Source organism: Sturnus vulgaris, chromosome 5, assembly GCF_052056855.1.
Source record: "Sturnus vulgaris isolate bStuVul1 chromosome 5, bStuVul1.hap1, whole genome shotgun sequence".
Lineage (NCBI taxonomy): Eukaryota > Metazoa > Chordata > Aves > Passeriformes > Sturnidae > Sturnus > Sturnus vulgaris.
In genome coordinates, this window is record NC_142247.1 from 31176842 (window position 1) to 31202918 (window position 26077).

General features: G+C 48.1%; 1 protein-coding gene and 1 long non-coding RNA gene across 3 annotated transcripts; both read left to right on the forward strand.

Annotated features, from left to right (window-relative positions):
* Nucleotides 1-72: 72 nt before the first annotated feature.
* TXN2 (thioredoxin 2) lies at nucleotides 73-7522 on the forward strand. Of its 2 annotated transcripts, none has more exons than XM_014885292.2 (4): nucleotides 73-157; nucleotides 677-861; nucleotides 1876-1999; nucleotides 6763-7522. In XM_014885292.2, the coding sequence occupies exons 2-4, from the start codon at nucleotides 677-679 to the stop codon at nucleotides 6877-6879; spliced, it is 426 nt and encodes a 141-aa protein (XP_014740778.1). In that variant the 5' UTR covers nucleotides 73-157; the 3' UTR covers nucleotides 6880-7522. The 2 variants fall into 2 exon arrangements, with proteins under 2 accessions (XP_014740778.1, XP_088021480.1); XM_088165354.1 differs by having other exon boundaries at nucleotides 121-331.
* Nucleotides 7523-21721: 14199 nt separating this feature from the next.
* Nucleotides 21722-24110, forward strand: LOC148223646 (uncharacterized). The gene is made up of 2 exons (XR_015803880.1): nucleotides 21722-22098; nucleotides 22566-24110. It is a non-coding gene; the product is annotated as an uncharacterized LOC148223646 (long non-coding RNA).
* Nucleotides 24111-26077: the final 1967 nt, after the last annotated feature.

A 26077-nucleotide genomic window follows, 5' to 3' on the forward strand; every position in this document is an offset into this window, starting at 1 on the left:
CCAATCAGAGGTGCCCGGCTCTCGTGGCGACAGCCAATCGGCTGGGAGGGGGGCCGGCCCGTTTGCAGTAGCCTTCCGGCGGCGGCCGCCAATCAGCGCAGGCGGGCGGGGAGGAGGACGGAAATTGGGTTGTGCGGTCACCTCCGTGCCCGGGAAGGTGCGGGCGGGGCGCGGGCCCGGCGGGTGGAGTGGGGCCCTCCCGGCCGTATCCTCCTGCTCTCGGGCTCGGGGAGCAGCGAGGCGCCGGCGTCTGGGGCTGTTCTACCCCACAGGGTTGGGGGGCCGGGAACCCTGTGCCACCTGTTGGGACATCAGCTGAAAGAGCCCCGCGGTATCGGAGCAGCGGGAATCCCGCGGCCCTATGGGTGGGGAGGAACGGGCGGCGGGGGCAGTTCTGCTTTGCAGGGCTGAGGGAAACGGGGACCCTGTGCCTGGAGCTGTCTCCTGTAAACGGGAAGGAAATGGGGTCCAGCTTGCTGCCCCATGGCTGTGGGGCCGGAGCTGCAGAGGGGGGCAGGGCCTAGGACAGGAAGCACTCCCATGTCATATCCCATAAGCTTCTCTCCTGGACACCTCCTGGCCTGGGGGCTGTCCTGCCGAGGGGACCCGAATCAGGGCGCTGCTACAGTGGGACAGTCATGGGGTGCACCCACCCAAACAGCCGCTCTCCCCACAGATGGCCCAGAGGCTGGCGCTCCAGCGGCTGCTGTCCCTCCCTACGCGGGGGTCCCTGGCATCCCACGGCAGGGCCTTTGGCACCTCAGTTGGCCGCAGGAGCACTTTCAACGTGCAGGATGGCAGCGACTTCCAGGACCGGGTGGTGAACAGCCCCAAGCCCGTTGTGGTGGACTTCCACGCGCAGTAAGTTCCATCCGTGGCCCTTGCGTCCCTCTCCACCATCACCCGTGCAGGTGTGTCCCTGTGACTTTCCTGATGTAGTGGCACTCTGGGCACACCATAGAGGAGCATGCCTGAGGGCTTCCTAAGATGTTGCGTCTGGTGTTGAAAGATGCTTCTGCCCATCAGGCTCAATCCAGATTGATTCAATCCAGAAGATTCCCCTCAGAGCCACACCCTGCAGCAGTGTCAAACAGGAGAGCCAGGAAGGCATTCCCCAGGATTCTATAGCTGCACCTCCCAGGTGCTCAGATGTCACCCCAGCCCCAGGGTTGCATCATCCTACAAAAGATGCCTCAGGAAAAAGCTCTGATATCTGTCCTATTTGGCTTCATGGATGGAAAGTCCTCTTAGAAACATTAAAGTTTACTAACAGCCCTGATGAGCTCTGCACTTGCTATGCTTCACAATTGTTATGGTGTATCATTCCATGTTTCTTAAAGCTGTGTGGTTTTGAGGCTGTTTATAGCAAATGTCTTTATGTGTTAATAACAGTCATGTGACACCAATGACCGCAACTGTCATCAATAAAAATGCTGTCATCCACCTGCCAGTAAAAATACTCCTAGATATTATCTGCTCTGTTAACAGTACTGATTATCTTTGGGTTTTTCAGGTATTTTCATAGTCCTCCAGTACTGTTATGTGAGCCTGTTATAGCTGATTTGGGGCAACAGAACACAAAACAGCCAAAACCCTTCTGTTCTAAATAAACCAACTGACAAATTAAAGTGAGCATTAGCTGAGATCATCCAGGGAGAAGATGATAATTAATTGAGGCCTGAAATCAGATATAGAGCTTCCTTAACCTTTGACAGCTCCTTTATAAGAGAAGTGTCTTTCTGAGCCATGGTTCAGGAATTGTATTTCCAGGCTGGCTTTTGAGTGGAACAGCATTGGTGGTAAAGGTGTACCAGCATGCCTTCCATGACTGCACCTGCCTCTCCTAATGTCCCCTCTCTTTTCTTGCTCCATCAGGTGGTGTGGTCCCTGCAAGATCCTAGGCCCCAGGTTAGAGAAACTGGTGGCCAAACTGGAGGGGAAGGTGCTGATGGCCAAAGTGGACATTGATGATCACACAGACCTTGCTATTGAGTACGAGGTAGGAAGTGGAAGAGCAAAGACTTTATTTAGCTGGCAGTGCAAAGGTGCCTCCCCGGGGAGAGCTGTGCCTGCACAGCAGCAGCATTGGAGGGGAGGGGAAGCCCTGAGCCTACATGTTCCTGATCCATTGGGTCACTTGTCAGTAGGTGGATTTTGCTGTTTGGCTCTGCTCCAGCTCTGCTGGTCATGCCCAGCACCCCCACCTGCAGGGAGGTATGCTCTAGGCCTTGCAGGTGTCTGTCAGTATAAACACTTCGCTGGCCTTGAGGAGCCTGGACCACACACAGCATTTTGCTGCCAGCTGGGGCTGTTCAGGTGCAGGACAAGAACATGAAGTTACAAGGCCCTCTCTTCTGTGCTACGTGGTTCTTTGTGCAACCAGCCTGTCTTCTCTTTCCCTTCCTTGTTCAGGATCACTATCTAGGTCATAACGTCCCCATCCTTAAGTTGCAGCACAAGGAGACACAGTGAGTTTTGTTTGGACGGGCAGAAGCCTGTCCACATAAACAACAGGAGCTTGTGTCCTGCTCTTGAAAGGAGAGGACCTTGGTGCTTACATTGGTGTATGGCATTACTGCTGGGTGTGTTCCCTGTGCTGACTTTCTCCCAGGAAGGAGTGGAATGACTGGAGAAGGCCATGGCTTTCGTTTACATTATTCATTTATTTGTCCCCTCAGTCAGTGATTAGGTAGTTTAAGAAACACAAAAGCTCCTCTGAGGGCCGTGCTTGCCTCTGTTGTCTCTCCTTGTAAACAACCGCTCTGCCCATGGTGTTGGGGCATCCTGCTGTTATGTTTTACAGGGAAAAAAATGCTTTGTTTTCACTTGGGTATCACGCAGATGGATTCTGCTCCCCCTCTGCAGATGAAGTCCTGCTCCCAGCGTGACAACTAGCACAACAAGTTCCTCAAGCTGCCCTGAAAAGTGTGAACCATCTCCTGAGCGAGGTGTCATTTTGTTGAGCCTGGAGAAGCTGCTGTGTTCCATTCCCACACCCTGCCGAGCCTGAAGGAGACGGAAGTGGAAACAGCTTGTTCCCTCCCACTCTTTCCCCAGGGAGACCTTTCTGCCTGCGCTGTGGTAGTTTGCCCAAACAGCTGGTGGCCACAGTCATGACTTGCAGCTCCCACAAGCTCAGCATGAGTCTCCGGTGCTCTCCAGGGTGGAAGCATGCTGGCAGATATACCTCATGCCAAAGATGGCTGCTGGCTCCTGAGCAGGGTTGGCTGCTGCAAGCACAAAAGGCTGCATAGCTCAGAGTGTGCTGGTGAGAAGTTGAAGAGGATATAAGGTGGTTTTAGTGATGATCTAAAAGTGTGTAAATCCTAATAGATGCAGGGAAATCTCTGGTAGCAACCACGCTAAGGAGAAGAGAATAGAGATTATTAGCTCAACTCGCGTATTGTTCCAAGCCTTCCAGTAGATAGAATTAGCTGGGGTTACAGGAGGATAATCTCAGATGAGTGGAAAACGACAAGCAGGGCATGTGCATGCAGAGAAAGGTCTGTGAAAAGAGGCTGAAAGACCTGAGTAGGTTTGATGACATGCTGCGTGTCCTCTCCCCACAGGTGCTGAGGGAGCACTGCCTGCTTTGTGTGTTTGTGTGCAGGTAGGACTGAGGCTGCAGGGAAGGGTCAGCTTCTAGCAGTTCAGTCTGGGACCTTATAAACAAACATGATGACGTTTTTGTTTTGCAAGAGGCCCTCCTCCACTTTTGGAGTGGTTTGTATATGTTGCCTTGGTCGTTATTCCCATGGCTAAAACACCATCCCTAGACAGTCTGCAAGTACCATAGGTGCAAACAGGTAGGAAGATAGGAGAATTTTCTTCTCAGATCTTTGGAGTTTGGAGCATACTTTCTGAGGCAGATGTTGTGTTCACGTGCTGAGCATTTGCTTGGTTTTGCTTCATCTTCTGGGAAGTTGCCATGTAAGGAGAAATGTAAGAGCTGATGGATAGGCACCAAGTGGAGATCAAAGAGGGACCAAATAGAGTGTTTGTGAGAGATCAGGAGAACCAAAGGTGATATTTAGGAGGGATTGGAAAACATTTGTTTTAAAGCTGTTCCACTGGGGATCAGATGTCTGCACGCTGAGGAAGTCTTTGTTTGGGGGTTTTTAGTGTCCATGCCACCCCCACAACTCCTTCACTAGTTGCCAGGAAGTCTCACTCCATCCGTGTTTATTCCCCTGCCCACGCACACACACAGCCCCCAGCTTGCTGCCTGCTTGCACAATGTCCTCTTCAGCAGCCTCCACTGCACAAGGGAAGGCCGAGGGAGGGGGAGACCCCCTGGAAGAGCTGGGGAATGCTGGTGCATTCCTTTATACAAGCGGCTGTCTACCCCAGGCTCTCAGCCATCCGAGCTTAGCACAAAGCATGGATGCATTTCCTGCAACTAGGAATGTCCCCAGTGCCCTTCCCTGTCCTGTTATGCTCAGCACAAAAGTGCTTTCTCTGGGGGCTCCCCATTTTGTCTAATACCTTTCATCTCGGGTTGTGGCCTTTCTCCCCTACTCCAGCCAGCTCCTGACCTATCGCCTCGATAGCAGAAAGGGAGAATAAATACTTTCGTTTATCTGCAGCCTCTTAAAATTCTTTAGATTCATCTCTTGCCTTAGCCAATTGCGTCTGTGTGTGGTGACCAGGAAGGGGCAGCCCCTTCTCTGGCCACTGTGGGTGGGCAGCTCAGGAGAGCTGCTGGCACAGGCACGGTCATTCATCAATGAAGTTCCATCTTGTCACCTCCTCACTCAGAGGCCTGGGTGAAATCCTTCCCTCTGCTCTGTTGTGTGGCATCTGAGCTTGTATAAAAGTTTCAGATGGGAGAGAATTCCCTTGGTACAGGTGTTGCCAGGAGTAACCTGGATGGCCATGTTTGTTTATTTATCTGTGTGGTCAACCCTAATCAAAAGCAGACTGATTTTTTTCTGCAGAAATATTCTTCAGAGAGTAGGAAAGTTTGTTTAGGTTCAGTGCAGATGGGACCCAAAAAAAGAAAAAGTGCCCTCAACTTTGCATTCTAGAAATTCCCAAGACATTTGCTTCTCAACCAGCAAAACAAAATATGTGCTCCATTAACAGGCTGCCCTTGCTGCAGCTGGCAGGAAGGAAGCTGACAAAAACATCGTATTTTCTGAGCAGGGGACTCCTGGGAACTGTGCCCCCAGTTCTCATCTGGCTCTGCAGCGCCAGCCCCAGACCTTCCACTCTTTGAGATTTGCTCACCAGCACGAAGAGGAAAAGAGACAGAGGAATCAAGGCCGTGTGAAGGTCGTGGGTGTGCTGGTCAGCCTGCAGGGCCTGGCAGCATGGTGTTGGCTGCTTCTGCGTAGAGCTTGCAAGAATTGCCTGTTCCTCACCCTGGCCCTAATAGGGGCCAGCTCTTGGTTTTTTTGGATGGGACTGGAACAGCTCTGCTCGATATTAACCCACCGTGCAAACCAGAGGGAGGCTCAGTGGAGGTTTGTGCTTCTTGTGGAGGGAGCAGCTGAATGCAATGCATCCTTTCTCTCTCCTAAAATCGCAAGGGAATGTGTTGGCACCATCGCCCGTGCTGGGGCCCAAGCCCTCTGATTCTGCTGCCTGCAGTCACTAGGAGGAGCTGAAGATTGTGCATTGAGTAGCCCTGACGCTCCCCTCCCTTCGGATGAGACTGCACAAGCCCTAAAGGACACTGTGGGGAGCCACGCTGGACTGCCTGGTTGGGACTGGGTGGGAAGGGAAGACAAAATGTCCCTTTCATCTCAGGCTCCCTGTGGGAGAAAAGCCAGCCCTCTGATGGGTTTCAAGAGGGATTTGCAGATCTTTGTTGGCAGCAGGGCTGGCACACGGGAAGGCCCTGCAGGCTGGAGGAGAGTCAGCAGGCAAGATAAGGACAGGATGTGTTTTGGGGGGAGACTTCGCAGAGATAAGGGAATCAAAGCTGCAGGGTCAGAAGTGTGATCAGATCTTCCATTGCTGCAGGTCTCCAAGCTCTGGTTGTTCCTTCTTTCAGTCATGTCCCTGGGGTCTCTGCTGTCACCAGTCAACCAGAAAGTCCCTGGGGAGTATTGCCATTTCCAACACTGTTCTCTTGGATAATTCCCAGAAAACTCTGTTCTGAGCTAAAAAAGGAGCGCCTAGAGCAGCACAGCTGCCTGCTAGCTCTGGTCAGAGGGACTTTTTCACTTCTCATCTAATCGTCAGGCATCTGCAGTGAACGACCACTGGTTTGTGACCAGATAAACCACTGAAAACAGAAGTGGGAAAGGAGGAAGGCTTGGAGAGTATTGGCGTTGCCATAATATGACGGAGCAGGAAATCTGCCTGTGCAGTGGTGGGGCGGGTTAGGATTAGAGCTCCAGTCCTATCTGGAGAAAAACACAGGTCCAAGACTGATGCTGCCCTGGCTATAAAATGTCCAAAGGTCACTATGTCTAATATGTGTCCTAGATGTGTTCATTTATGATAGGACAAAACGGAAGGAGAAGTATTTGTACTCGAGATGGGTTTTTTTTATTAGCTGTGGTTTTCTCTTTAAAAATCTGAGTCTTATTTAAACTCAAAAAGCAGCTCAGCCTTAACTTGAGCAGAGTGGTGTTAGTGCAGAGAGGGGGGAACCTGGAGCTCAGCTGGCCTGTTCTGTGAGTGGACATCTCATCCTAGAGCAGTGCATGCTCAGCTCCCTTGTAGCCATTCCTTAGACTTCCATTGGGGAACCAGGTGCAGGTGGCTTCCTGCAGGCTTTGCTCACCTGTCTCCCTGTTTCTCTTGCCCCAGGTGTCAGCAGTGCCAACTGTGCTGGCTATGAAGAACGGAGACGTTGTGGATAAATTTGTGGGCATAAAGGATGAGGATCAGCTGGAGGCATTCCTCAAGAAACTCATTGGAGCCTGAAGTAAAAGGGTGGCTGTATCTCTGCCTCTGGACACGTCCATGTTGTGCATTCCTTGCCTGGGAGAGCTGAGGGCAGGTCAATTGCCTGCCCTGTACAACCCGGGGGTTTTCTGTTTTGGTGTTTTTAGGAGATGGAAAATGTAACCCTTCTCTCCTTCTCCCCCTTCTCACAAGCAGCAGTAGTTGTAAAGGGCGCTAAGGAGCAGGGCTGCTTATTCTCAAAACAGGGAATGTGGCTGGAATTAGGAGCCTGTGTTTATCAGCCAAGAGCTGACATGCAGAGCTGCTGCTGCTGCTGCTGAGCTAAGAGGAGGAATGTTTTTGTCTTTGCCTCACATCTGATAGCCCAGAGCAGAGGGCAGCTGCTCCCTGCAAGATAATGGTACATACCTGCCCTGGGTGGGTTTGTTTAAAGCTCAGAATGCCTCTACCTTGTCTGTGAAACCTGTCTCTTTCTTCCTGTGTCTTTTTGTTAATGGGACAGGTACAACTCCTCCACAAATCCATGGGCTCCCATCATAATTTTATAAGAGAAAATTGGGAGAAGTATTTCATGGATCTCCTTTTGTATGTCTGCAGTAGAGAACTTTTATCAGTCACTGCTGTCTAGCCAGGAGAATAAAACTTGATTCTCACAAATCTATCCGGAGAGGTGAGTTGGGAGTATCAGCAGCACAGTTTCTAATGATGGGTTGGGAAAGTACAGGTTATGACTTGATCCCTACTAAAAGGTAATGTGCTGAAAAAAACAAAATAGGGGATTTCTTCCATGGGACTTTGAGTGCTGCTGGATACAGGGGGCCAGAGGGAGGATTCACCTCTCATGCACAGATGAACAGGTGCTCATTGCACACAAAGAACCTGAGCTATGCTCGCTCCCCCTGTGCTTTTCTCACTCCTCCCCTGTCTTTGGAGCCTGAGATCCTCCCTCTCCCTGTTGTGAATAATTAAATGTGCTCACACAGGTGAGCCCTGCCAGAAGGCAGCCTTTTAACTTCAATTGCCCTGACCTTTGGACTAAAAGTGCCAGTGCTTCTATCTGAGCAGCCTTCAGCCCTTCCAACCTCTTCCTCCTCCTTCTTCTCACATACACCTGTTTCCTCTCAACCTGGCTTCTCAGTGCTCCCAGCCTCCTCCTGTGCTTGCAGGCAGAGTACAGCACCAGCACTGATGACTACTGTACTGTTTAATTCCAGTTTGCTTATCTAAGCTGCATGAGAACATTGTAAGTGCTTAATAACCATGTACAAGCTGCTGCCTTTTTTTTTTTTTTTTTTTTTTTTTTTTTTTTTTTTTTTTTTTGCCACAGCTTCTGTTTCCTTCAGTCACTCCTAAATCTGCTTTGGCTTTGCTCCATTTCACCTCCCTGGCATATGAGCAGGCAGGTAATTGTTTTTCTGCACCTCTGCAGTAACGATTTATGACCTTTGAAGGAGCCAGGGGTGTGGTGATCCAAGTCCTGCTGCAACTGCAGTGCTGCTGGCTGGTATCACTGCTCCCACCTGCTTCTGTCACCCTGGAGCCTGGGCCACAGCACAAGGTAGTACTGGTCCCCTGAGGTGGGTGCCTCCCATTCGGACTGGGCTGATCTCACCGCTGGCACGCTGCTAGAGGTGATGTCACTTGGATGTAATCTGGTAAAGAACTGCTGGTCAGTTAAAATCAATAAAAACTGGCATTTCATTTTATTCCAGAGATCATGGAGGCTGTGCTGCTCCTGACCTCCTTGGGTTTCAGGCTGGGCAATTTCCCCTGCAGTTTTGGTGTTCCTGCTCAGTAAACACTTCTAGTAAAGACTCTCCATTTTCCTGCACAAGCAGGAAAAGTAGGGGAACAGCGTCACATACCCGAAAATAATCGACTTTCTTGCCTTACCATCCTACAGAACAGGAAAAAACACAGTGACTTTGCATTGTGTAATTAAGGGGCAGTATGAAATAGTTATTTTATTGCTTCCTTCTAAGGAAAAGCAGAGTTAAAGTGTCACTCAGCTGTTAAAGTGCCAGCACACTTTAGGGTGCATTATGTGAAAGCCACAACTGTTTATTTGAGATAAATACTGAAGATCCATGTACGTGGTGCCCTGTAAAATCCTTCAGAACAGTGTAACAGGTGGACAGTAGGAGGAGGGGTTTGGGGACAGGTTGAGATTCCTCAAGCACTTTGCAAGATTTCCACCACAGGACAGGGCTCAGAGCAAAAGGATATTTTCTGTGCCAGGTTTTTAAGTCAGCTCCCTGTTTGCCAACTGCTGGGGAAGGCTAGAGGGATTCCCACAGCGGTGTTAATAACAGGAGGTGCAAGCAGGAAGCAGTGCCAGCAGTGTATTTATGTAGTGGTTAAAGAGGGGTTGCACAGCAATTTTCATGCCACCTGAATGTGATGTTGGTCTTTCCCGATTGAAGGGAGCTGAAGCAATGGGTAGTTCCTCAGCAGTAGCTGTTCTTTCCATGTCAGCTGGGAAAATGTTTCCTCTCTCTAGCAAGGATGCAGTTTGTTTTCCCTTTTGGAGTTAAGCACATTGAATTCTCCTCTGATGTGTCCAGCATTTGCTCTCTCCTACCCAAGCCTGTCTGTTACAGTAGCTTTCTCAGCTCTTAATGTTCCTTGTTTCTATTTTAAGAGGACATGGCAATCAGTGCCTTCCCAAGGGGAGCAAGGCTCAGCTAAGCCCACTTCTCTTCCCCATGCATGTTTTGAACCCAATGCCAAGGTTCCCCCACGGGTCAGGCACATTGCCTCTGTCCTCACAGTCTTGTCCAAGGTGCCCGATTCCAAGCAAGTGGAGGTTTTCCATTCGTTTCTGTTGGCTTTGCACTTGCATCAAGCCCTAACACAGCTGCTCCTTTCCCCAAGATGTTTGTGCCTGCCTGCTGAACTCCGAGTTAATCTCCAGCTGCTCTGGCTCATAGTGAGTATCTGCAAAGAGGGAGGGGAGAGCTTTGCTGTCTTCTCTACTAGAGGTGCTATGCCAGGAGCAGCTTCAAGAGCTGGGAGACGATTGAAAACTCAGGAAAACTTGCTTGGCTTGCAGCAGACAGTGGGCTGTGTGTATGTGGCCCTTTGAAGGGGATAGTTTGGGCCAGTTTGTTTCCAGTGCGGTCTGACCTTGGCAGCCTGGCCAATAAATCCTTTGCTTTATCAATAAATGCAATTCCTCCTGTGCAAAGAAGAAAACAAAGACCAGCTCCATGTCAACAGGGAAATGGTCCCCACTGCCTTAGGCAGGGCCTTTCACCAGCCCAGTCAGGCTGTTGTCCCGAACAGTTTGTTAATCACTTTGAGCTTCCCCTCACACACCTCCTTTTTCTCATCCAAGTAATTACAGGATTCAGACAGAATCAGCACTTTAATTCTCCAGCCCTGCAAGGCTGTTAGCAGCAATGTTAAGCTCAGTGTTGTTCAAAACTGCTGCTAAATTGTGGCAAGTGTTTGCTGCAAGTTAAAGAGTAACAGCAGCTGCAATAGTCTAGTCAATAAAAAGATAAGATAAAACTACCATAGGCTTGATTTCCAAACCAAAACGAGACTGTAACAGGTGATCTAGTCTGTTGTCCTCCTTACCTGCCCCTGCAACACACTCAAGCTGTGGTTTAACCCCAGTTGACTGGGCAGTTGCTCACTCACACCTCTCCTGGTGGAGTGGGGAGGAGAATCAGGGGAAAAAAGGCAAAACCATAGGTTGAGACAAGAACAGTTTAATAATTTGAATAAAGTAAAATATAAAGATAACATAATAATCCTCATAATGAAAAGGGAAACTACAAAAAGAAAGAAAACACAAGAAAAACAAGTGATGCAAAATAGAATTTCTCATCGATTGGCTGATTGATGCCTAGCCTGTCCCTGAGAAGTGATTAGCTCCTTCCAGGTTACTCTACCAGTTTATATTCTGGGCACGATGTCCTGTGGCATATGGAATATCCCTTTGGCCATTTTGGATCAGCTCTACCAGGCATGCTCTTTCCCATGTTCTTGTGTAGCTCCTCACTGGCAGAGCATAGGGAACCGAAAAGTCCTTGATTTAAAATAAGTACTGCTTAGAAAGAAGTAGAGCATTGGTATGTTATCAGAATTATTCTCATACTAAATCCAACATACAGCACTGCACTGGATACTAGGAAGACAATTAACTCTGTCCCAGTCAAAACCAGGACACCATCCATCACCACACAGGGGTGGTGTTCTGCCATTTCTTGCTGCTCTTTTCAAGGACGTGGGGTGCCCTTGTGAGCTTTTTGGTTTTTCTGCCTCTGCATCTCTGTAAATTCGGCAACACTTTTCTCCATAAAACCTTTCACAGGCAAAAACCAAAGACTACAGCTCTCAGGAGAGTGATAGCCACAGGCTGGATGTGGTTTGGAGGGGGCTGCTGTGCTGAGCCATGCCTGGTTGCTTTTACTCCCTGTATTCTACCAGCCAGGGAAGGATGGAGGCGGGAGCAGCAGGGGAAACCCCAAATTTCCTAGACCAGAGGAGCCAAATGGGTGAAAACGAGAGGCCTACAGGGAGAGATTGAAAATGCATCTGCCCACATCCCAGTGGGAAGGAAGTGAGAAGAAACCCTGTGGCTGCCTTCCTGATGGCAAGGGGTCCCCTGCCCAAGAGTGGGCAGTGAGACAGGGAAACATCCTACAAGGAGAGGCCAGAGAGGGACATTGGAGCTGCTCATGTCCTGAGGGTGGAGGACAGCTGGAAGCTGCATGCAACAGGGCAGCACCCAACTTCCCACCTCACATTGACTTCCTAGGTTCTCACGATCCAAAAGTCACAATAAAAATGCACTAAAATTTATGGTTTTTCTCCATGGCCTGCATGAAATCAGGTCTGTGAAATAAGGTCCCTGCAGGTGTATACGTATATATATGTGTTTATCTACTCCCATACTTTTGTTCTCTGTTCTGGAGAGTGCCAGGAATTTCTGTGACTCACAGATGTCCCCAGCAGCTGCAGCTGTTGACAGAAAAGGACAGGAGCAAGCCTGCTGACTCTCCCACCCAAGGCAAGGCTGAGCTCCCTGTACCCTTCTCAGCCTCTACACGCTTCTCTTCGCTCTGATGCTAAAGGCACCCTGGCTCCATCTCTCTTACGAGTGGACAAGTGGTTGAGCAATTTCCTGAAAAACAGGAAATTTTTGCAGTGAGAGTCCTCAGAAATACTGATTTCAAGTCATCCAGGGGGTACAGCATGCACTGGAGAAATCGGTGTTTTCCAGAGATGGTGACCTCTGGTCACCCGCGTGGCCGCAGCTCCTCCATGCCAGTGCCCCACAGCTGTCAGTGAGAGGGTGTTTGTCCCGGCGGGCTCTGCACATGGAGCTTCATGGCCTGGGGAAGGAGAGGAGCTGCATTCCTCGGGGTTGCTCCATCGAGAGGCAGTAACGCTTCCCTGCAGCGCCCGTAGCCGCGGGCGCAGGGACTGCACAGCTCCTTTCCCTGCAGGTGGCTTTACCCGCAGGGCCATGGCACAGGCAGTAGCAGGTAACAAACCCAGCCCTAGGTCTGGCTGTCACAGCGGCCAGGTTGGAGATGGAGTGATTCAAGCTCCAGCACGCCTGCTGGTATTTATATAACATAGTTTTGCTTTAATCCAGCTTTTTAAGTAAACTGTCAAAGCTCTTTCTGTTCACTTGTTCACTAGGAACCTTTTTCTTTTTTTTTTTTTTTTTTTGACTGCAAGTTTCATCTTTCAAAGCTTGGCTAGTTTTGAGTGATGCTGAAAAACCTCATTTACAGTGGCTTTTTGTTCTGTGCTGGTATTGTTCAGGCAGAAGTGGTTGTTTTCTTTTCGTCCTGGCATAGCTCAGAAGTGACTGCATAGTCTGAGCTCAAACTTTCTAAAAATACTTACCCGTGAGGAGAGATCCAGCATGGCACTGTTCAGACCCAGAGATTAACGCCTTGGAAAGGTGCAGTGGTCTGAAAAAGAAGCCAGTGGCAGTGTCCTGCCAGCTCTAGTCACTGTAAGCCCTGGGGCTTCAACACGTGGCAGGCGGAGAGGATCTGCAGAGGACTGTGGATCTTTAAGGCTTCTCTGGGAAGTCCACCCAGTGCCTGCAGAACCAGCCCAAGGGAAATACTTTCTGAGGAGAGGCTATAGAGTGACTCAGAAGTCATAAAGAGAAGCACTTCTTGCTGCTTGGAGAAGCAAGGCTGAACAATGAGAGCCTCCTCTGCACCAGAGGTTGGTCATAATCACATCCTCCTGTTGGAGCGTGAGATGGCTCCAGAGGAAGGGAGGACGACAGGCACTGAGCATAACAGAGATCAGACATATAACAAATTGCAGGAAAGCATGTGGGAGCTCCTTTTTGTCCTGCCACTGGCTGATTGCAGGAAGCTTCCCAGGTGACAGCTTTAGCAGCTGCTGGACAGGAGACCTTATTGTTCGGCACTCATGTTTATGGCTGTGCCAGTTCTTGGCAGGAAGCTGCAAGACAAAACCCCCGCATTCTTTTTTCTTGCTTGCCAGGTCTGCTCTCAAGGGGCAGATCCTTCAGCCTAGCTATTTCAGCTTAGCTCACTACCTGAGGAGATCCAGCTTCCCCTTCCCAGCCAGGCCAGGTCCCAAGGGCTTCATCCTAAAGTCCTGACAGGAGCGTGGAAGCTTTTCATAGAGCTCAGGCAAGATTAAAGGTTGCTGCTGTCGCACCTACCACCGCATTTCTCATGCTAAACTGTGCGGTTGCCCACACTCCAACCCCCTTGTACCTGTCTGAACCCTATTTAGTTCTCGTTCCCCTTTCCCTGGCCTTGGGATCAAGTTCTGTTCTTAGGTTTTTGGCAACTCTCAGGAGGAAGCACATTTGAGGTTTTCCTAATCTGTCTGGCATTGCACATGAAGGCAGAGGCTGGCAGCATCCTTGAGATGAAAAGATGCAGGAACACAAGGTGCCCATCACTGCTGGTCTCACTGGAGCCTGTGGCACAGAAACTGGCAGCATGTGGCCATGTCTGCAAGCAAACTCCTTAGGCTGCTGTCATCTCCCTGTTCTGCTGCTCCCCCGCAATGCTGTGCCTCCCTGTGACATTGTGTCCAGCCCATCGTGGCCAGCAGCACATGACTGACCCAAGGGCAGTGTTCCCAGCTTCATTTCTCCAGCTTGCAGCTGGGGTCATGATGGCTAAGTTCTGCCACTGTTATATCCCAAGCTCTGTTTTCCTGCCTCTTTTTCTTTTCCCTCCCTGGGGTTTTATACTGAGGCCAGGAATGATGGTCACGTCCCCTCCAAGGAATCAACAGGCTGTGGCATTTCCGTTGAGGGTGGAATCTGAGGCTGCTGGCAGCAAATCCCTCTGCCATGGAGCTGACGAGGCAAGGAGGCTGGTGTGTCACCGGCTCTGCTAAGGGGGGTCAGCCGGGGTTTTCCATGGACTGGATGTACCCACTGTCATAATCTCACCTGGAGAGCGCCTGGCAGTTCAGCAGTTCAGCCCCTAGCCACGCTTGCCAGTGCCTGTAATCTCTCAGGGTTTTGCAAAAGCGCCGGCAGCCCACAGTGGGGGAGCTGCAGGGAAGGCGCAGGGCTCGGGTGATTCAGCCGGGAAGCCTCTGACACAGCTGAGTCAGGCCTTATTCCAGCATCTCCCTGTCCTGCTGCAGGGGGCTATGTCTACAATATGTCTCTTGCAGGAGCCTCACGAACTGGGTCTCCTCTCTCCAGCACTTCTGCCCCTTTGCCCCCTCAGCCCAGCATCCCAGCCAAAGCTGGGTCCGGCCGTGGCCGCTTCCTCTTTGCGGGACTGCTGTGCACAAACAGCTGCATCGTGTCAGCCCGGCGGGCTGCACTGTCCTGATAAATGACCCAGTTCCCGAGAGCAGGGAAGGAACTGCCAATGTACAGCTCCCTAGGCTGACGGGAAGGCAGCAGATAGCCAGCCATGCTTCAGGAACCTCACTGTCCTCATCTTATCTCATCTGTCTCCCACCAATATTGTGTCTCCCAGTGTCTTCTCTTGCCACACGCACAGCAGCACAGGTAGCACCCAGAGTGTCTAAATCCATAAACCCTGCTTTGCAGAGAGGGTGAATGTCAGCACCATTGGCACTTTGGAAAGCCATGGCCAATGCCTTGGAAAGAGTCTGCAGAGGCTGAGCACCTGCAGATGGTGTCCTCATAAAGATGAAGGAGGAGCAGCCCACGAGCTTGGGCTGGGGACACTAGAAGATTAAATGCTGCCCCACAGGGTGTTCTCTTGCCCCATTTCTGCACCAGCCTGTGCTGGCTGTCCTTTCTCACATCAGGGCAGGGGGATGGGACAGGAAGGCCCTCATTATCCAGGGCTTGCTAATTAGACAAGAATGTTATCTCCAGCCCAGATGTCAGCTCTGACCTCCCTCTAACCTTCTTCTAGAAATCAAAACAGACATAACTCTGTTTGTTTTAAAATGTGAAAAATAAGCTTTTGGGGTGAAGCAGGAAAACCTGGCCTTGGGAGTACGTTTGGGGAAGGAGGAGGACACAGAACCAGATAAGCCTTGGTGAGGTTCTCCAGGCTGCCAAGCTGGGTGGGACTGGCCACCCTGCCCTGGGCAGAGAGCAAGGTCCCATGGCTCATGGTGGCTGTGCACGTATTTTGGGCCTTGTAACCTATATCCAGCAGGGGTGTTGGTGCAGACACAGCTACTTGTCCCAACACAACCCAGGGGATCCCAGCTGGGTCCTGTGGATCCAGATGTGGAGCTTATGGGGAAGATCAGCTGAGTTTGTATTTCACCTCTCTGCCTTGCTTTTGGGATTTACATAAGGGTCTCAAAAGGAGATGTTGATGCTTGGAACAAATTCTGCTTTTCAAACCTGACCTGAATATCTTTTTCTCGAGCCACCTAAGCAGTCCTTAAATTGTTTCAGAATAAAGGGAGCTGGGTGGCATAAACAGCTGGTGATTCTTGCCCTTGACTTGTAGTAAAACCTTGTTTTATTGCATTTGTGTAATAGTTTTCTATAGCTGGGGAACAAACTTTGCCTGAGTCTGATTGGGTCAGACCTTTGAGCACCTCACCCTATGTTAATCCAGATTTACATCTTCATCTGCTTCGCTTCCTCTTCTTTTTAAGACTACAGCTCCAGCTTGGAGATAACACCAAAGAGGTCTTTACCCAACACCCCTTTTCCTTCTGTGTCAGGCATCCAAGCACCCTTGGCTGCAGCACCAAAGCTCCTTATGACAGAGGCTTGATGTAGTTCTTGCAATAAAATGAGGAGTGGATGTGGCCAGCTGAGAACCATCACCTCAGGGCTTTCTTCTTCTTCTTCTTCTTCTTCTTCTTCTTCTTCTGCTGCTGCTGCTGCCACCACCTCTGTAGCTTGGGGCAGTCACTGACCCAGCCTTGGCTCTACCCTGCCCACTAACACTACAGTACCAAGACTTATGAAGACACCAGAGGGATTGCTCATTAAGCCACAATCCCAATATTTCAAAAGGCACAGTTGATTTGCAGTCATAGAACGTTTTGCCTACCATATCCCCAAGAAAGCAAGCAGGTAAAAGTTTTGAGATGTCCCTTTTCACTTGACTCCTTTGAAAGCACCTGTTGTCCCCTTGAGTAATGGGTGTTCTTTTTTATGCTCTAAAGGCTGTGCCTCATGCTAGTGACATCACAGCACTGATGTGTTGCCTTCTGGCAACATCACCAGAGCAGAAAATTATTTCTGTTGTCTTCCAGACTTGGCTACTGCCTGGTACACGCTGTCTCCCTGAGCTTCAGGGTTACTGAAGCAGAGTAATAGCTGAGAAGTGAGTAATCAAGAAGCTACCTGACCAGGTTTAAACCTGACTGTAAACATCTTCTCCAGCAATAATGGGAAGGAGGATCTGTGCCTACTAAGGTGCAGAGCTGCTGCAGGAGGACCATGCACAGACGTCCCTGGGACTCAGAGCGGATGGCATTCACAAAGCACACCTGCAGGAAAGCTCCGCTTACAAAAACCACCACACTTCCAGGGCCTTGAGTGAATTTGCACCCATTTTTATGACCTAAACTTCTGAGTCAATATTTACTTGACAGGCGGATGCACAGCTGCCCTGTGACACTGTGTACACACATGGACAAATGCTGGTGCTGTGCATGCACACCCCAACACTAACATTCAAAGACTTGAGCTTCTACAAGCAGAAAGAGACACCTGCTCTCCCTCCTCAGGCTGCTTCAGGATGGTCCTTCACATTTGCAAGAGGGACACTGACAAACTGGAGCAACTCCAGGGCAGAAGAATGAAGCTGCCCAAGGGAACTGGACCATCTGACAAATGGGCAGGGTCTGAGGGAGCTGGGTTGGTTTGCAAAGGGACAAGAAAGCTCATGAGGGGGACTATCTAACCACTGACTTCTACTACCCAGATGGGGGCTATGTGGAAGGTAAAGCCACATTGCCAGATGTGCCAGTGGAAGGACAAGAGGGAAAAGATGGTGGATTTGCCATCCTCTGAGTTTTTCAAATCCCAGTTGGATATGGCCCTAAGCACCCTAATCTTACTTTAAGGCTGGTCCTGATCCAAGCAGATGGTTGACCTGGAGACCTCCAAAATTACCTCATATGCTAAATGATGCCGTGATTTTGGTAATGGTATACATATTTGATAGTAGACATACTTTAATTCAGATACTGAAGGCAACCACTTTCATGTAGGATGCTGTAAAATACCTGTGACTGGCCACACAACTGAATTCAATTCTTTCACAATATCCCTGAAGAGGAAGCCTTCTGGCCTCTACTGAACTTCAATTCCCTCATAGTTTCTGAGCAGCTTGTGCGTCTGGCTGTTCATGACTGTGCATTTTCAGCACCTCTGTTGCAGGCATGTAGTCAAATGTACTAAGGAAATTATCAAACTGGAAACGTCTGTCCTTCTTTTGATTCAGAGTTATTTCCAGTTGAATCAGCTGGCTGTCATCTGAGACTGGCAGTGGGAGTGTGAAGATTAGAGGAGGGAGGGGAACAACCTTCCTTCAGAGACTGCTCAGACTTTGGTTGGCTTCACACAGTCATCAAACCCCAGCCCTGACCCCTGAGGGGAACATGATGTTCCACCTTCGCAGGGTAATATAACCCACGTTGCTCATCCCAGAGCAAAGAGTGCACAGCTCCTCTTTCTTGAGAAAGAGAAAGCAGATAAAGGGTGACTGTGTGGTAGGCTTAGGAGAGGGTATCTCCTGAAATCACTCCCATCTGTAGACTACTCTCACAGCTCCTGCCCCTCTCTTAAAATATGTGGTGTGGGATCTGTAACAACACTGTAAATGGTAGGGAAGGTCATTACATCTGGCACTTCTGCAAACTGGGGTGTCTGAGAACTAGTAAGTCCATGTGGGAGCATCTAGCCCAGGCATTTCTGCAAGTCAAATACAGCCCCCAATTATGAGAAGTGTATCACAGAGGAAGCTCTTAGTGCCTGTTTCCTCTCATAATACAGAGATAACTGCCTCCTGCAGTACTAAATATGACTGGTTTTGGTCAAGGCTGCTGAGGCCTGGCTTTGTCACCGTGTGCTTTGCCCTCTGGAAAAACCAGCCTTCCACAGCTCCTAAGTGGCATGGCTAACCCTTGCCTCCTGCTCCTTCCCAAATCACATCAGTATTCACAGAGAGAGGTGGATGCTGTAACATTTTATTTTTTTCTTTTCCCTCCTGTTGGGAGAAATTGAATCACTCTAGAGTGATGGCTATGGGCTGATAGAAGGCTAAAAAAATGAAGTTACAGCCTGAATCCCCATTTAGCATACCCTCTTCCCCATCCCAGGCAACATATGCTTGTGGCTTAACTTTTCATGTCCTTGGTTTAATGAACTCGTGTCAGGAATTTCATGTGCATAGCAACCTTATCTGATGACAGTGACATTTTTAGCATGTTTATGTTCATTTTTATTTGCAAACCGTTTCCAGCATAGTTCAGCTGGGTGGATTGGACAGGGCTGAAATGTGTAAGAACCCGACACACATACTGGAAGCTCAGCCAGAGTTACTGGGGGGCTCTGAAGCACATTCATGGGCAAAAGGATCTACAACTGAGTTTGTACACCAAATTTTCCAGCTGCAACCTTTCACACACTCGCTTGTGTCCAACAAGCAACGCTGGGGGGGCCATGGGGAGAGTTGTTTGTTTTTTCTTTCTTTTTTTTTCCGGTTCTCAGTACTGTCACAACCAGATGAGAATATGTTTCCCACGTCAGCTGTGGGGGCACTCTCCAACCCAGTGCTCCCTAATACCCACAACATTACAAAAGCAGACATCTCTGCTTCACCAGCTCCAGTTAGCAGGAGGTATGGCGAGAAGGGGAGCGGGGGGGAGCCGAGGCGTTTTGTAGTTTGAAATTTGAACAGCTGGAATCAGCAAGGGTTCCCAGGGTTTTTCCCGGGAAGGAGGTCAGCGGCTTGGGAAGGCAGATAGCCTGGGAGCAAACATCAGGAGTGCCCCTGGAGGCTCCACCTCCGCAGCTCTGCCCCGACTGGAGCGCTCTTGCCCTTATAAGGCTGCGGTTGTCACAAGGAGAAAGAGCCATAAATAGTTGTGTGATTGTTACCTGCTCTGCTCTTCCCAAGTCAGGCTCTTCCTGCCTGCAGCTTCCAGAGATCCCCTCCCCTCCCCAGCTCCAGAAAGGCAGTGTTTCCCGTGTCTCTGCACATGGATGTGCAAATCCAGGTCATGAGGTCCAGTTTCTCCAGGTGCTGTGCCCTGCACGGCTCCTTGCCTTAGCCTTTGCAGAAAGCCTCCTGCCTGGGACTGTTCAATTGCTTTACAAAATGCTGCAGGAGAGGGTCTCTGGTACCCCCATCTGTGTGTCTTTCTTTAGCAGTTCATGGTCAAAAGTTTCCTTGGTTAGAAGGCTGTCACTTTCATTCTTCAATTTTGGGTGTATGAACAGGGTACCGTGTTGGAGGAGAAAGCAAACAGTAAATCAGGACAAAATAAGAAATTTAGTAAAAATGGCAAGCAGTCCTATGTTTCTGTTTGCTTCTTTTCCAGCGTGTGAGATCCATACCTAAATGCAGAGAAGACCTTGATGTCTCCTGGAAGGAGATGATGAGTAAGACACTGTGGGCTGAGCAGCAGCAAAGTCTTAGACCAGCAATCAGGAGACCTGGTGTATCCACCAGACAATTATTTGCTTGTTTCCTGATGTGGTTGAGTTTTACCCCTTCCCCCCTTCTCAATTTTTCTCTAAGTAATGAAGCAATTCATTGTCAGTGCATATTTTAAACACTGACTCTCTTGGTTCCTGTCTTAGACCCAGCACACACTTCCCAAAAGTTTCCTGTGGGCCCCAACTACAGCAGTTTAAACATTTTCCATCGTACGTGCAGTAGCTCTGTGCTGCCATGGGGTCCTCAGTTCCCTGATTGCCTGGTCAGTCAGAGTAGTACCTGGACATATTTCCTACCTGGGACCTACTGCAGGCGTTGAGGCCACTATCAGCCTTTCTTCACTTCTGATCACGCTCTCACACTGAGTTTTCCTGGTCTGTCTGAGCTTGAAAGCTCTTTGGAGAAAGCAGCAGGAGCTGATCTTGGCTTCAGAATAAGTTTGTGCTACTGCAACAGAGAGAAAGGAAGAGTGGATTGATGAGCAGCAATAAAGGTTGGAATGCCTATCTACCCTAGGCTATCTGCAGTCTCTTCCAGAGAGGAGAGGCAAGTTCCCAATAAGACCTGCTGTGCTTGGGAAGCTGCCACTAAAAATTACGAGTTTTCCCCTAGACAGTGTTTTCCAGGTCTGCTGGCAGGATGGGATACGCAGTCCCCGTTGGGAATGTAGCTTGAGCTACTATTTCCCCAGTCCCACATAAATGTTACTCCCCTGCTTTCCGGGCAGCTCCTTCGACACAAAGGCAACTTTGAATATCTGGTGCCTTCTGTGTTGTAAAGGTGTTGGGCAAACAGCACTATCAGAGGCAACAAGAGAAGTGTGATGATGACCAGAGACTGAATCACAACGTGCTTCTCCCAATACCATGGATTCACGTGCCTTGCTCGACCTTTCTCCAGAAATTAAACAGAAAACAAGATTGGCAGCAGCAGCATGAAAGGTTTAATGCTAACACAGAATGGAAAACATTTTGTGTTAAAATGGCAGCCATCCTTATAGTACAGTTTTCCATTATCGGGATTGCCTTTCTTTGAGGCAGAAGGACAGCTCCAAGTCCCTGGGGTTTGCTCCTTCCCTTGGCAGGAGGCAGAGGGAGGAGGGTCCCAGCCTGGGTGGCTGGCGCTGCCCTGGGACAGCTCGGTGCCAATGGTGAGGTCACTGCCATCAGGGAGGAGGGCAGGGGCCGCTCCCTTCCCAGCTGTTGTGTGTCCGAGTCCGAGCACATGCTGAGCAGCCAGCCGGGACACTGGCAGGCAAGGACGTGTCTGGAGAAGTTCCAGCCATTCTCACTTTCCTCTCTTCCCTCCTCCTGCAAGGTAGCAATCATTTTAGGGCACACAAATCCCGATCACATTATTTCACATCCCTAGGCATTTACATCCAGAGTCACTTCCAGGGGACCATAATCTAGATTTTCAGTTTTAGAGGGGACTTCACATTGAACTTAAAAGACCTTGGTCTCCTGTATCCTGAAGAAGCACATTAAAAAAATGCATCTTTAAGTGCTTCTAATTATAGTGGTATTTCTCCTCGTGCTTTACTTATTTTCTCGCTTGGGTTTGGTTTGGTTTTTATTTTTTTTTCCTTGCTAATTAGAAGACTAATTTTAGAAATTAGTCTTGTCCACTCTGGAAACCTAATGGAAAATTAGTGAAAATGCAATAGCAGAAAAATGAAAGTAAGCCTGGGGAAAAGTAATTGTTTATAACTGAGGGGTTTTCTTAACTCCTATGCTTAATTAACACACTACAAAGGGGAGCCTTTGTTGAAACTTCCACACCCTGCTTTCTCAATTAAGGTACAAGAGAGATCATCATAAAAAGAGCTTGGAGACAACTGTATGTCCCCTAGCAAATTTAGCATTCCTTAAACTAAAAAAAAAAAAAAAATCCTTAAAAACCAAAACCAAACAATACCAAACATACTCATACCCTCTTTCTTTTTCTGCATATGATTCTTTTTCTCCATATAATCTAAAGCTCTTTCTCATTAGTTCCTAGTAGAAACAAAAAAAACTTAAATTATGATCCTCATTGCTGATGTGTTTTTAGCCCACAGGAAAAATGGTCTGGGGTGATTATTTTCAGGGTTATGATGGCTGGTCGAAGAAACTTTGCAGGAAAGCTGAATCATTGGGTGAGCATCTTGTTTTCATCTTTTTTTATTTTGCTGTCCCACATCTAAGGGGTAGCTTATGAAAATTCAAAAGGTTTTTATACATGTACATTCCTCTATAAAGAGTCAAAGAATTACAGGCCTCTGCAGTGTCTTGCAATTAGCCTCAAACTTAGGTACAGGTGTGTGTTTCAAGTTCTGTGTCAGATGCAGCTGTAATCAGGAGAGTGGTAGAGCAGTAAGAGGCTTAAGGATGCTTTAACTTTATGTACAAACAGAAAATTCAAGGGGGGAGAGGACAGGATTTACCACAGGTTGAATGACTTTCCATATGAGGTAGAAGAGAGCAGTGCTACCTTATTTTGTGGTTTATGTCTGTGTCATCTTCAGGTTTATAACTCAAAGTCCAAGTATTATTCATAATATTCTCTTCCACAGAAAAACCTTTCAACCTTCCCCCTCTCTCTTTTTTTTTTTTCCTTCCCTAGGACCAGTGCAAGAAGGAAGCAATGCTTGCAGGACATCTTACATTTTGGCCTAAGTTGCTACCTCAAGTGAAGGAACTCCAGAAGTCTCTGAGCACCTCTGTCCTGTGTTTGAGAGTTTGATTCCTCTAACACTTTCCTGTCTCTTGGTAGCTGAGAATATTGCAGAGCAGGTGCTAGACTGGGCAGCTCAGAAGCTTGCTACTTCTCAGTGAATTACTGATTTTTGACTAGAATCAGTGTGTTATAAAAACACCCAGGATTCCCAGTGAGTTGCTTTCTTTGTTCTAGAGTAATCCCAGGAAACGATGATCTGATAAATGGGAGAGAAGGGTGAGTGTGCTAAATGGAGCTCATCTTCACCTCATCTGAAAGGAGGCTTCCCACAGTGATTGCACCACCTCTATCTGTGTTGGCAATTTCTCACATCCCACAGAGCTAATGCCTCAGGAAGTCCTGGTGAATTTTCTGCTTTCTGGGTCAGCACTGCCAGTTCACTCTTTTCTGGTCCATCCCCCTGATCCAAACACGGGGCTGAGAATAAGGGTAATGGACAGATCTTTGTGCCCAGCTTCCTGCAGTGGTCCATATGTTCCCAAAGGCAGAGCAGACCAGCAGAACTGTACAGAACAGTCCATGCTGACAGTAAGAAGCTGGAGGAGCTGGGAGAATTGAGGAGGTTCTCAAGGGAGCAGGAAAAAAGTCCTAAATGTGGGAGGGAATCTTGGCAGAAATGAAAGGGGGGTTGTTGAGCAAAGCATGCACTAGCTCCAGATGCACAGAGCTTGCAATATGTTATGCTGAGAATCTGTGGGTGTGTTTATAAGACCTGCCACTGACTTGCAAGCACAAAGGATGTAGCCTCCTCTTATCAGAAAAATGTGAGCTTCAGCCTTGCAGAAGAGGGAGAATGAATGTTCCAGTAACTTCACATTGGATCTTCTCTCTGGTTGTAGCCTGACAGAACGATCCCAAAGTTTGGTTTTGACTGGACCGACTTTGGTTTTTGTCAGACAAAAGTGGTGTCTTTAATTGGGGCAGGCTATAAACGAGTTAGTTCCCCTGCAGTTCCCACAACAAAGCTACAGTGGGAATCTGGATGACTTTCTACAGCACTGGAAAAATCCCTTGCTCTTAACATCTCTTGGGCATACTAGAGAATTTCAAGCTAGTTTCACTTTGTCCTCAGCCAGCTTCCTGAAATGAGAACCACAGGGCCACTTCATTTGAGCAAATATTTGGCCTTGATTACTGTAGCAGGCTGAGCCCAAAAACAAACAGCGGACATGGGATAAACTGAGAGGCACCATTAGTGGAGAAGAATCTCACACAGTAACCTCAGGAAAGGCAGCAAGCTGAAAGTAAGGGTGCTTTCTTGGTTTTTTGTAAGGAGGGTGTTAAAAAAAAAGGGGAACTAATTTCATCCTGGTAGAGGAAGAGGGAAGTGAACATTCAGCTAGATGCTTTTTGTTTAGATGTCCATTAAAGGTGACTGATGCTGAAAAGCAATTAAAACAATAATAAATTTTGTGAAGTAGTTAAATGCTATCACTCTTATGTGTTCTCTGAACCAAGTCCTGTTTTTGTTATAGCACAATCACTCTGTTACTGAATTCATGGTTCTGTGAAAACATGGCCCCAGCCTGAGACCTACAGAAGGAAAATAGAAGCAAAGGTTGCAGAAAGCTCTCCACAGCCCTACCTTATCAGAGTGAATTAAACAGTGTTTAGATGGATTTGTCAGTCTCTTTAAGGTGTATTTTCCTTATCAGTACCTCACCCAAGCCTGGCTTGGCATAAGCATGACAGGTGCAGGGTGACAGAGGGGCAGGGGAAGGATGGTATTCTCCTTTCAAGTTACCTCTGCTAAGAGGAATGCCCCCAAGCCCTTCTGAACTCAGGAATCTGAAGCATTTCTTACCCCCTCTGAGAAAAAGAGAAGGAAAAGGAGGTATTTGAGATGTTAATAAAGGCTCCTTAGCAATTGTTGAAGCAGGGAGCTGTGAGGCCAGAGTAGACAAGCCTAAAATTTTGTACTTGCTGAATTATCACTGAAGGAGCTAAGGTGTAATAGATGGCGTGAAAATGATTGTTTTCTTCAGAAAAAAAACCCAAACAAACCAAATAAAACAAACAAACAAAACAAAATAAAAAAAATAAAAAAACAAAACAAAAGAAAACAAAAAACAGAAAACCCACCCCAAAACCTCCCCCCCCCAAAAAAACCAAAACCAAAACCAAAAAAACAACCAAAAAAAGACCACAAAGAAAACCAACAGTTCCTGTGCTTTTTTAAAGGCAGGTAGTAGGATGTTTTCTGCTGGCATTTTGGACAAGTCTGGGTAGGCCCAAGTCAGCAAGTCAGGAAAATCAGATTCCAAATCAGAGTTTTGGGACAAAGATTCTTTTGCTGGATAGCTTGTATTCGTGTTGGCCATTTTGTATACTGGTGTTGAATGCCAGCTTTTTTGAATTTAAAACTGCGTAGAACATAGTGAGCAGCAAGAACAGGGCTAGAGGAAACACTAATTGGAAGAGAATATAATGAACTGAAAAATGTCTGTTGCTTAGCACTGTGGTTCCATTTAAACGGCAGAGGTACCTCTTGGATTTAAAGAGCTCTAGGCCATTATTCTTAGTATGTCAGATCAGGAATGTGGTGTCTATAACCATACCAAATGGAGTTGTAATCTTATCTCAGGGACTGGAGGAACTCACAAGGTCCAAGAAGAATTCTCCTCCTCAGATACTTTTCATCTAGGTGTGCTTCTAAGGATATTTCATTACTTCAGCCAGAGCACAGCTGTTTGATAACCTGCTTCCCCAATAGGGTCCTTTCTACAGGATGGTGTCATTCACATTTTATTGAAAGAAGGGAGTCTGGCATGTGATAAATATACTTACTGCAGTACAGTGGTAGAGAAGTGTGCCTCTGAATGGTATCTCAAATGACCAGAGATGATGCATGTAAATGGTTTGTTTTTCAGCAGCAGATCTTGTCATTAATGTAATGAAAAAGTAAAAACATGTTCCTCTTTTACTAAACTTGAAGCAAGAACTACAATGAGAGAGCAGGAGTTCAGCAGGCTGTTCACATGGAACTGTGTGGGTGGAGGGTTGGGGAGAGGTGAAAAATAGAATATCTGTTTTAAATACTAGAGTATGCCAGATACAGCTCCTCCCTTTCTCCCCTGTCTTGGGGTGCACATCTATTTCCTTCTTAAATTTTCTCCATCAGCAAAGTCAATTTAAAAGACTCCCATCACAGTGCCTCCATTTAATCCCCACTTGTGCTGATGCATCTCTCTGAGGGCCTAAAAACTAGATCAGTGAACTGATCTTTTTTTCTTGACCTTCTTTTTTTAGCTGTTCTTCAGTGATCCAGTGTACAATATGAGTTTCTAACCATCTTCACCATCACTGCTGGAGCAGTGGCAAGCTTTGTCACAGCACTAAAACCAAATGTCTAGTGAGAGACTAGACAACACCTTAAACCAGTTTTGCTGATGAAGAGG